At 41.6% G+C, this 12,815-nt stretch overlaps 1 protein-coding gene across 9 annotated transcripts in view; it reads right to left on the reverse strand.

Annotated features, from left to right (window-relative positions):
• Positions 1–12,815, reverse strand: part of AMBRA1 (autophagy and beclin 1 regulator 1) — a 179,078-nt gene that overhangs the window by 32,549 nt on the left and 133,714 nt on the right. For all 9 annotated transcript variants that reach the window (XM_011286779.4, XM_011286778.4, XM_011286774.4 and 6 more), the window contains one exon: positions 9,499–9,609. In XM_011286779.4, the coding sequence (XP_011285081.1) occupies positions 9,499–9,609 (111 nt within the window). The remainder of the gene's footprint in view (positions 1–9,498; positions 9,610–12,815) is intronic.

A 12,815-nucleotide genomic window follows, 5' to 3' on the forward strand; every position in this document is an offset into this window, starting at 1 on the left:
TTTAGAGACTTCAGACTTCTGGACAGGTCCTTGCTAACACCTGTTCCTAACTCCACAAGAGAGGACAAAGAGAAACAAAGCCCAGCTGTGGCTGGATGGCTAGAACTCTTCATTTCTCACTATGCCGTAGGCCTTACCAATGCCATAAGCAAACAGCCAGGGGCAGCCTCAGTCTGTACTTGGCAGCTACAAAGAATTATGCACAGGGTCAGCCAGGCAGCAGGCTCAGCAGGAGGGAGTAGGGTGGGGGTGGGGGTGGTGGAAGAATGTGGGGAGGATCTGCTCCATGTGACAGGACTGAGATGTTGGTCAGCACTGGTCCTGTGCCTGCACGCTTTGTTTGGGTTTTCATTTGAATCTCCTAAGCCCACTGTCTAATTCCCTGCCAAGAGGAAGCAGCTTACCCTTGATGTGAGCTTGGGAGCAGAATGCCCACACCAAGGGCACAAGCAGAACGGCACAACACATCCAAAGGGACCAAGTTCCTCTGGGCTTTGTCTCACTTAGATCTACTTCAAGTGCACACGAAAACAAACTTTTCAGTCCTTCTCTTATTTGAAGGAGACTACTTGAATGTCCACTGTCAAAAGCATTATGGTTAAAAAAAAAAAAAAAAAAAAAATCAAGCTCAGCTGCACTCACCAGATTCCAGGTGATCTATTCTAGGAAGTCAAAAGGCCTGCCCTGGAAGGAAGGTCAAGGGCAAGTTCCCCCATGAAATTAAGGAAAACAAAACAAAGAATTGCTTTTCAGGGGCCTAAGGTTTAGGGGCTCAGGGACCCACAGTAATTTCTAATACTCTATATTCATCCTCCTTTCCCTGTGTGTTGTTAATGAAGTTGCAGAGACGACAAAGTAGATCAAAAAAGACATCAGAACACATTGATTAGGCTATTGTGCCAACTCTTGGGGGCTGACACCTACAGCACCATTACACATAAAACCGAGGAGGGACCACAAGGATGGTTCTGTTTGCTAACTAATAAAATAATGACATCCAAATATTCACTGCTATCACCATTAGGGCTCTGTACTGCTCAACTTCCAACCCACCATCTGCTCTAGCCTGTGTGGCTAGATTTATCTAGTTAGCACTGAGACCGTCTGCTCCTTACTCAGGGTCCCCAGCCTGGTGCCAAAAAATGACGATCTTTTCCTCCTTCCCTAGGCTGACACATGATTCCAATTGGCGATATATAAAAAAGAGAACAAAACAAAGGAATGGGGGAAGCTTCGGGAGTGAGTCCATCTTGATCTTCTAAACTTGAGGCTGGCACAACCCTCAGAAAGATAAAAAGAAACTGACAATTGAGACTATAAGAAACTTTAAAACAGTTTTGCACAATTACCATTTTATCCACATTTAATATCTTAAAAACACATGATGGCTATTTTATGAAAGTAGGCTTTCTTATCTCCCTGATACATAGATCTCACTCACGTGTGCTCACATACAACTCAGTTGAACATATAGAAATCTATAGCGACCCTCAGAACTCACCACCAACGTAAAATAAAAAGCACTTAACTGCTTACTGTCAGATTAATTCCTAAGGGGAGCCAGGGTGGCAAGGAGAGTACAAGTAAGGTTTTCCTTCTTCTGGAAAGCCTGGCTCTAAAACGCTGAAAAACTGGGCGTATAGACAGAAAAGCATTTTGTCAGCCTCCAGTCCAAGCCACTGTGTTTGTGTTTACTACATTATGATGAATCCAAATCAATGGCCACCTCCCAAATTTTGTTCCTTCCCCACCAACTCCACCCAGTTTCACAAGTGCTCCCAGTCACTGCAGGGAGCTCACAGACAGACATGCAAATGACAAATGAAAAGAGAATGCCGAAAACTCAGGCAGAGCTTCTCCAGGCGTATGTTTAATCGCAGCAACTGTGCAGCTAGTGACCCGGGGCTTCACTCCTGTCCTAATGAAGGGGATGTGGCAGGCACACAGTGATTTGGTAGCTTCACTTCTGCGAGCACTGGGTGGTGTGTTTACAATTTCATTTTTATTTCAAAGTTCCAATTAGTGGCTTACATTTGCTGCCCGTTGTCTATTAATTTCCCACATGGAGATGGAAATGTTCAGTTACAATGGTGAGTGGTCACTGCTTCAATTCACTTGTGTAGCTTCTCCTCATGAGGCTGAAATTTTGATGAGTTAATTTACACAGGGAGAGGTTTCTTGTTTTCTGGGGCCATAGGAAAGTAATGCACTCATGACAAGGACAACTCACCCTTTCTGGACTGAACAATAATGTGAGCAGGTAGAGAAAAAGGTGAAATGAAATAAAGCCTAAGGCACTGGCAACCCACACACCAGTAGAAATCTTTGTTCTGCTCTCTGCCTCGCCTTATCACAGTGCTTCTCCAGTATTAGCATGCATCAGAATCACCTGGAGGGCTTATTAAAACACAGAATGTTCGGGTGAGGCCTGAGAATTTGCATTTCTAACAAGTTCCCAGATGCCTCTGATGCTGCTGGTCTGGGACCACACTTGAAAACTGCTGCCTTACCAAACAGTCCTTGATCCCTGAGCTGTAGCTCCAGCAACCTGCCCTGCACTTAAAGGCAAAAGCACACGTGGGGAAGGGTGATGGGGCAGCTCAGAATGGAAATAAAGGTTAGGAAAGAAAGGATTTTTCAAATCAAAGCTGCTTAAGAGCTTCAGGGGGCAGCTCCAGGGGGAGAAAAAATGATGCAGAAGACAGCAGGAAGCCATGTTCCAGACTCCGCAATGTAATCTCCTCCTAATTATAAATGATTTCCAAGTGAAAATGCCCTAGCAGGGAATGGGAGGGGTTAGAAATACTGATGCCTGGAGGAGCAGATGGCTCTGCCTTCCTATCAGCTCCATAAATTATAAACAAACACCTTGTACAAAGATCGATTTGTAGCCTGTTGCTGGCTGGCCAGATGAGGCCATGGGAGCGATTAGCAGTTGCAGTGCTTTTGCAAATGCATTAGATACTGATTTGGAAAACTCAAAGGGGTTTAAATCAGCAGGGAAATTTCCTTTTGGCTCTGAGCCCATCTGGTTGCAGAATAAGACCTCCTCACAGAACTACGTATGACACTGCAAGCCCTCCCTGAAGGCACCAATCGCTACATCTCCTGTGGTATGGTCTGCCTTACACCACTCAGCCACTGGATTTCTGAAGGCCAGTTCTGGCAGGAAAACCTAGTGACCAACGCTCTTTACCCAATAAGAGCTCACTCTTAAAACACAAGAGTGAGGGGCGCCTGGGTGGCTCAGTTGGTTGACCGACCGACTTCGGCTCAGGTCATGATCTCACAGTTCGTGAGTTCGAGCCCCGCATCGGGCTCTGTGCTGACAGATCAGAGCCTGGAGCCTGCTTCAGATTCTGTCTCTCCCCCTCTCTCTACCCCTCCCCTGCTCACGCTCTGTGTCTCCGTCTCTCAATAATGAATAAATTTTAAAAACAAACAAGAAAAGAGTGAATCTAATGAGCTACTTTTTCATGAAAGTGTTTTCAAAATTATCTACACGTCTGAGGCCTTTTCACCGGCTTCTAAACTTTACAAAGAGGAATTCATTAATCTTGCATCCCAACTGAGAGAAACATGTGGCAAGAATCTTTAACTCCAGAAAAAAGTTAAATGCAATTCGGGTAAGTCAGATGACCAGCAATATAGTGGCTGCTGAACACATGAGTAAAACTCAAGCCCAGTGGCTGGCAGGCACAGGCTGTGCCACGGCCAAAGGCTACCCTCGACAGAGAGGTACGTGGTGTTCAGAAATGAATCCTACAGCAAAAGAAATTCCCTACTTACTCTTCTCACAGCTGAATCTATCAAGAGTGAAGATGCAAACTGTAACTAGAGTTCATTCAGACCAACCAGCAAACCACAGGCAACTCAGGTAAAAGTGACTATCATTCTAGAGGGTAATACCATGGGAAGGAACACTGACTATAATTAGACATATACGCCCTAAGCAACCAGAACGCAGTTGTTTTCCAAGGTCAGAACTCTGAGAAAAATAGGACACTCTTAAAAAGCAGAATTCTAACCCCATGCATGAGCCAAACTAAATGAGCCAATCCAGTTCCACATGAAACTCTCTGATCAACTCAGGTTTTACAAGAGTTGTAATCAAAAGATGCAAGAAGAAACACAGAAGGAGAATTATAGGAAGTTGTAGTTGGAACAAGTTAAGGCTTATACAAAACACATTGGGACAACCAAAAAGGCCATCAAAGCTACGACAGCAACATATCCTATGCCCGTTTTCTGAAGGTTTTGTTTTCCTATCAAGGCAAATGACCTGCAACTGGGTAGAAACAACATGCTTGAGAAGGATGGGAAGCCCATTACAGATAAGGCAATGGGGTGAGAGCAATATCTTACTTACATGAACATTACTCTCCATAGATGGAGAATACCTATCCCAGTGTACTAAAGATGGGGGCAGGTGGGACTTTATAGAGTTATGGCCATACTCTCAAAGAATCATGGTGTAATTTCCTAGAAAAAGACATGATAAAAATAGCTAGCACTTTCTGACCATTTATTATATGTCAGGTAATGTTCAGAGTGCCTGACATTACTAACTAATATAATTCTCAGAACAACCCTATGAGGTTTGCACTATTATAATTCTCACTTTATAGACAAGGAAATGAAGGTGGAGAGAGATTAAATAACCAAGGTCATACTGCTAGAAGGTGGCTTGACCAGGGATTTGAACCTGGACAGCGTGTCATAAGAGTTCATGTGCTTACCCCCTTATAGGACAGTTGACAGAGAAAGTTATCAAAGAACTACCTCCCTCTATGCAAGGAAGGAAGGAAGGAAGGAAGGAAGGAAGGAAGGAAGGAAGGAAGGAAGGAAGGAAAGGAGGGAGGGAGGAAGGGAGGGAGGAAGGGAGGGAGGGAGGGAGGGAGGAAGGGAGAAAGAAAGAAAGAAAGAAAGAAAGAAAGAAAGAAAGAAAGAAAGAAAGAAAGAAAGAAAGAAAGAAAGAAAGAAAGACAGACATTAGGCCCAGACCTTTAAAATACAAAAGCCTAAGCAATTCAAATAGTATTTAAACTGCTCCAAAGAAAACCTACCAAATTATATTTATAATACAAGCATGATACTGACACCAAAATCCATAGATATTATAAAAAAGGACAGGGCCATCCCACTTGCAAAAATCAATGAAAAAAGTCTATTAGTAAGCTACATGGAAAGAATTTTACATTAAAGAATACTCCACCAACCAGGTGTTTTGTTTTTTTTCCAAGAAATGTAAAGACAGGTTCAATATTACAGAATCCATTAATATGAAGATTTTATTATTAGATCAAAGGAGAGGGAAAAAAAACATATGATCATCTTCATAGATGCTGAAAGGCCATGACTAAATTCAAAATCCATTCTTGATAAAAACTTTCAATAAAATAGGGATAGATGACTTCCTTAAAATGGTAAACTAGTTCTGGTTCAACCTAAAAGCCAGCAATATGTTTATAGGGAAAAAGCTAGAAGTTTTCCTAATAAAATCAGGAACAATATGAAGCTGCCTGCTATTATTTAACACTGTACTGATAGGAGCCAATGCAAATAGACAAGAGAAAGAAATCACGAATGTAAAACTTGGAATGGAGAAGGTAAAATTATCACTTCTTACAGATAACACACCTAGAAAATCCATGAGATTTACCTGAGTAACAACTATAATTAGTAAACAATTCAGTAAGACAGTAGGATTTAAAAAATAAGCTTATAATAGTAAACTTAAGAATTCTGTAGGATCTATATGAAGGAAACATTCCTAACAACACAAGAGAAACTTGGAGAAATGGAAAATCATACCACATTCTTACTAAAAAGATACCATAAAGATGTTGAATCTCCTTAAGTTAATTTATAAGTTTAATGTGATTGCAATAATTATACTACAGGGTTTTTTTTTCAGGGCGGAGGGGGTGTGAAGGGAAGAAGTAAAACAGTTTTAAAGTCCATACAGGAAAACAAAACTCCTTGAGCAGACAGGATAATTTGGATTAAAGAAATAAGAGGGGCGCCTGGGTGGCTCAGTTGGTTAAGCATCCAACTCTTGATCTCAGGTCAGGTCTTGATCTCAGGGTTGTGAATTTAAGCCTTGTGTCTGGCTCTGCACTGGGCATAAAGCCTACGTAAACAACAACAACCACAACAAGAGGGGATGGGTCTAGATTCTAAAACACAAAGCCTCAAAACAAACCCATGTGGTACTCTCACATGAATAATCACACAGATCACTAGGATAGAATGGATAGTCTAGAAATACATCTAAATAAACACAGGAAAGTAAAAATAGGATGAAAGTGACATTCCAAATCAATGGGGACAAATGCATTAGTCTATAAACTCGGGACAAATGAGTAGCCATATGGAGTAAAAGCTGGATCATATTCTGCTTATTTGGAACTAGGTTAAACTTCTAGTGAATCAAAGACTTGAAGGTAAAGGAACTAAAATACAAAAGTACTAACTGATCTTCCTAATGATGACACAAAATCTGGGAACCATAAATGGAAAGTTGGATAATTTTGACTACTTAAAATAAGTTCTATGACAAAAATAACCTTCAGCAAAGTCAAAAGACAAATGACAACCAGGGAGCTCCTATTAGAAGTTAATTTTCTGATTTAGAAAGAGCTCCTGTAGACCCGATAAGGAAAAGATCAGCAACACAATAGAAAAACAGGTAAAGCACATGCACAGGTCAAGAAAAGGCAATACACATAGCTAAGTGTATAAAGAGGCGCACAACCTGGTGTAATATAAGAAATACAAACTTAAAATACCTACATACTATTTTTTACCTATCGGAAATGCAAATATCCAAAAATACGGTTAACACATTCTGCCAGCAAGAGTTTAGGGAACAGGCATTCACATAGGCTGCAGGGGAGAGTAGAAATCGGCATAACCCTACAGAGGGTGACTTAGCAACATCTACCCAAATCACAGATGTATGTACTCTTCCTAACTACAATTCTATTCCTAGGAATTTATCCTATGGATATTCTTGCATGTATGCAAAACAACAAACTACAGCACGGTTTGTATGGCGAAAGACTGAAAACAATTTAAAAGTTCCTCAGAGGAAGACTGTTTGAAAAATGGTTAAAAAATGGAACGAAGAGACTCCATTTGGACAATGGAATACTGGCACTTATTAAAAAAGAAAGAGTTAACTCTTCATATACTGATATGTAAGATGACCAACATACATTATAAAGTACAGAAAGCAAAGTGCAGAAAGAAGAGTATGTATAACATGTTACCATTTGGGTCAAACAGAAGGTGAGAAAACATACATTTGCATTTGCCTGTTTATACACACATAAGGTATCCTTGAAAAGATATACAAGGAACTGCTAATTGTGGCTGCCTATGGGGAGGAGTGGTGGGTACCTGGGAGCAGGGCCGGTAAACTTTCCACTGTAATATTATTTTATAGTTTAAAAAATTCTGAACGTTGAATACATTTCCACAAAGTAAACAATATAAACAAAATAACTTGAAATAAATTATGGCAAATAAGATCTGGGTCAGAAATCTGGAGCTGAACAAGCAAACCTGGTATTCAATAAAGGAAAAAGTAGATTGCAGCTGATTCCCAGCAGACTTAAACAAAAAGATTATTGAACGTGTGGCTTATAAGTACTTAGAAATAAATGATTGCTACTGTGGTTTCACTAAGATTAGGACATGAAAAACTAACCTTATTTTCATGGTCTGACAAGGATACCAAGACTGGCAGATTGGGAAATGCCACAGAGAACATCTTGATTATTTTAAGCATCTGACAACCTCTTACAATACCTTGTAGACAAGATTTTTTTTAAATGTGGGCTTCAGTTGTGATCATCATGCCTGGGTGCTAATTCATGAACCAAAACTGACACAGCAAGAGAAAGTCCACAGCAACATAACACAAGGACTGGTATATAAGTCCTGACTGATTCACCATTTTTGCTAGTAATCCAAAGGAAGACAGAGAAAGCATATTTATCAAATTAGTAGATGATGTAAGACTGAGAGAAAAGTACTGAATCAAAGTTCAAAGAGGCACTGAGAGGGAGGAGCCAGGAACTGCAACTGACACTATTAAGATCACATTTAATAAAAACAAATACAAACCTGTTTTTTTTTTAACTTTTTTTTAATGTTTATTTATTCTTAAGACAGAGACAGAGCGTGAACGGGGGAGGGGCAGAGAGAGAGGGAGACACAGAATCTGAAACAGGCTCCAGGCTCTGAGCTGTCAGCACAGAGCCCGACACAGGGCTCGAACCCATGAACTGTGAGATCGTGACCTGAGCTGAAGTCGGACGCTCAACCAACTGAGCCACCCAGGTGCCCCAAACCTGTTTTGGTTTTTAAAGATTCAAGTGTACAAGTAAGTATAGAACAGTAGTCTTGGTTTCTTAATTAACTATCCAGGAATTTGAAGTGACCGCAAACTGAAGAGTGGCTTCAGAAAAAGCTGCTGAAATCTCATGCTGAATCAACACTATCCAAACCACCATTGTGCTACATACTGGACAGCTCCCATCTGGAGTTTTTAACTGTGTTCTGGCCCCCCAAAATCAAAAGGGAAGATGAGAAAAATTGTCAAGGATTTGGAAACCAGGATCAGTAAAAGGAATCTCAAGGAAGGAAATCTGGCCTGAGAAGAAAGATTTAGGAAAGGAAAATGGCAATTTATCTTCAAATAGTTGGAGGACCGTCACAAGAGGTACGTTAGACTTACTCTATGGAGATTCAGAGGTAGAACCAGGACCAATGGGAGGAAATAACAGCAAGGGAACAATAACAGGAACTTATCAGTGATGGATTAGGCCATCTTGTCAGACAGTGTGACCTGTCATCTGCAGTATTCAAGCAGAGGCCGAACTGCTACTTCTCAGAAGTCCTTCATTCGATAAAAAGTGAAGTTCTTTAAAATGCTGTGATAAACCACTGAGACATGGGATTGCAGACTTCCCAGGAAGCTGGGAAAATGGACTATCAGACAGATGTGTTTGTAAGTCACAGACCAACTGTGTTCCATCCAATTCCATCCATTCACTGTGTTCCATCCAGTTCTGGATTAGCAAATGAGTTTAACATCACCACAGTCTCTCCTCAAGGGTCACAAGGGCTAGCTCTCAGTTCCTAAACTCCTTGCTCTTTCTTTTCTTCTCAGTTCCACCTAAACATTGAGGCTTATTAGGACAATGAGCTATTAGTTGGTGAACTCCCCAGAGTAGAGACCCCTTCATCTCTGTGTCCATCTTGGCACTGCCCCTGGCACCACAGCCACCATGGTTCGCTGCTTAGGGTGGGCGCTCAAAACATGTCTGCTGACTACCGACTGAGAACTGTAGAAACTGAGAAACTGTAGAAACTGGCAATCAGCTGTTCAACAATATCATGAGAACTCCAGTGCTCCATGGGCTTCTGAGTTCTGACCCACCAATAAGAGACACCCCTTCCACCACTACCAGCCCTACTTTGGCTTACCATTACTGATTTCAGGGAGGTCAAACTTAGTGAAGTCCCACCACTGGAGCCGGTAGGTGGTGTTGGCAATGTTACTGGCCACAGCAGACTGTCCATCACCAATCACTGCCCCTGGTTGGGGGAGAAGACAAAGAGAGCACATTATAGTCTTTATCCATGTTTCCTCTGTAAACATAAAACAACATGTACTGGGATTAGCAGGAGAGGGGGAAGAGGAAGAACCATCTGCTAAATCCCCATCTCAAAGAGAAACCAGACATGCCTCTCAGGAACAATTCTACTGGAAACATAATCCCATTAATCAGCTCCTCCCATGATTATTCAACATTTCCTTGGTGCCAACAATGTGGCAGGTAACATATATGTCCTGTCTGGTAGGCTCTCAGTGTAAAGAGAAAGATAAATTTTCATAAAATTGAGGGGCGGGGGGAGTGAAAAATGGGAGGACAACATTAACACAGAAAGGACCTACAGAAAAGCATTTCATTCCTGGATGTCTTTGTAGTAAGCAGAGCTATTTGGGAGAAAGTGTCTCCTCCTTTGTACATGACCTTCTCCCTAACAAAACATCACAAAAGGAAGCTTCCTCCAGGGAAGAGGCAGCCAGTATACAGCTGATTAGATACATAGAGACGGTAAAGAACAAATGAGGTCATATTTGCTAATTTCTTCTGGACCCCTGGCATGTAACGACAGCAGAAATTTATAAGCCTAGCTTTCCAGTATCAGAATATTTTTATTAGGGCAATATTTTATAAACCCCTCCTCTCCCCACCCCATGAGAACTTCCTTGAATCCGAATTCACTTGAAACATCTCACGGTTTAACTTTCCCTGAGATATACACTTCTGTATGACATTTTTTTCCTTTGGAAACCAATTAAATGAAAAATGGATTTTTTTTTAACAGGGTGACACTTTAATTTGCAGTTGTATTTCATTTACATGAACATGTCATTTCCTCCTCCTCCTTCTGAGGTGCATTTCATACACAACCACCCTTTTGATCAGACAAGCCAAACCCTCTTGGGAGAATAGAACACTGTTGCATGCTAGACAACCTAAATGGTATTCTCTGCTGCAAATCACCTCCTACTTTAAGAAAATGAACTGGTTAGAGCTTACTAGCCTTGGAACAACAGACTATTTTATACCTAGATTCTTCAGTTTCACCACCTTCCTCCTCAGCATATCCCTGGCAAAACGGTTTTGTCACCTGTACTTTTGTCTTCCTTTTGGTGAGCTGCATTGATTGGTCTGTCTGCCGTTCCTGGTCTTTTCCCGTTCTTTCCCCAAATGGTCAAGAGGCTGTTCAGAGAAAATGTCCTCCATACAAGCCAGAAAAGTACCATTCTCACTCTTCTCCAGTTGCAGCAAGCCACTACATAAGAAGACTCTTTTCAACACTAGTTTACTGATAGTGTCCTTGTCCCAGTTTCAATTTGTAAAGAAAGGTAAAAATAACAGTTCATTTCCAAGATGATAATATTGCTAGATTACGTATTCGCAACATGGGCAATATTGCCCCCATGGGGGTGAAAATTGGTTCATGGGGAAATCTTAGTGCAATCACTAGCTTGCCTCCAAAATACTGCAGTGCGTGACAGATATACAGCATATCTGTAATATTAAAATTTCACGGGAGGGGGGATGATTGGAAAATGTCTGCAAGGGCTCCGAAATACTGTTCTAGATAAACCAATACCCCCACAACAAAATTCTCTAAAATCTTACAAAGACATAGATCCAAATGGTCATGATCTCCCGGAAGGCCTGAGAAAGATAGCATTGGCAGTGCTGACAGTGAGCTCACTGACCTCAAACCCCTACTGAGGGCCCTGTGGCATATCATTCAAATAAGGTAAATCTATGTTCCTCATAATTTTAACCTTTATAGAATATCCTATAATAATTACACCTGACTTGGGAACTTTGCTGAACTTCTCTGGGTTTTGAAGGGGGTGATCTACGTATTGGACTTTAAAAAAAAAAATATATATATATATACGTATATATACATATATACGTATATATATATATACATACACACACACACACACACACACACACACACACACACACACACACACACACACATATATATATTTGAGAGAGAAAGTGCATGCAAGCAGGGGAGAGGGGCAGAGAGAGATGGGGGACAGAGGATCCAAAGCAGGCTCTGCACTGACAGTAGATAACCCAATGGGAGGCTCAAACTCATGAACTGTGGGATCATAACCTGGGCCAAATTCGGACACTTAACCAATTAAGCCACTCAGGTGCCCCTACTGGATTTTCTTAATAGGAACTTTCTTGATTTTGCTAGGCCCCCTTGATAATGAAAATAACTTTTAAGTTCTAAGGTCTACCACTTCCCTGGAAAGAATTACTCAGTTTCACTCTAATCCAGGCTCAACATCACTAAGCTTATGAATTGTTCCCTGGTTTGCTTATCTAGATGGCTGACATTGCCCTCCAACCACTAGTCTCTCTCACACCATTGTAGTTATCATGTCCTCCAATTTTTTTTTTAATGGAGCAAGCAAGCCTAGCTAAGAGAGTCTTTCTCTTTTTTTTTTTTTAATTATTATTTGTTTTGTGTGTGTGAGAAAGTGAGAGAGAGCAGGGAGAGGAGCAGAGGGGAAGAGAGAGAATCCCAAGCAGGCTCTGCGCTGCCAGTGCAGAACCTGACTGGGGCTTGATCTCACAACTGTATCATGGCCTGAGGCGAAATCAAGAGTCGGACGCTCAACCGACTGAGCCACCCAGGGGCCTCTGTCCTCCAACTTTTAATACGAAAGCATAACACACAAAATAATAGAAGGTAAATTGATTTCTCGATAGATGGTGAATGGAATGTTAGTTGCTAATAGCAAGAGAGTAGAAAATAAACTGAAGGATAGAAAATAAACTGAAGAAACAGACTCCGTATTCTAGGAGCTTAAAATCTGGGGGAGAGGATGGGAGCTACAATTAGGAAAACAGTTAAGGAAAATATCAGATGCAGGGAGTCTGGGTGGCTCAGTTGGTTAAATGTCTGACTTCAGCTCAGGTCATGATCTCGTGGTTTGTGAGTTCAAGCCCCACGTCGGCCTCTGTGCTGACGGCTCAGAGCCTGGAGCCTGCTTCAGATTCTGTGTCTCCCTCTCTTCTCTGCCCCTCCCCCACTTGTGCGCGCGCTCTCTCTCTCTCTCTCTCAAAAATACATAAACATTTAAAAAAGCATTAAAGGGGGCGCCTGGGTGGCTCAGTTGGTTGGGCGTCCAACTACGGCTCAGGTCATGATCTCGCGGTCCGTGAGTTTGAGCCCCGCGTCGG

Source organism: Felis catus, chromosome D1 (assembly GCF_018350175.1).
Source record: "Felis catus isolate Fca126 chromosome D1, F.catus_Fca126_mat1.0, whole genome shotgun sequence".
Taxonomy (NCBI): Eukaryota; Metazoa; Chordata; class Mammalia; order Carnivora; family Felidae; genus Felis; species Felis catus.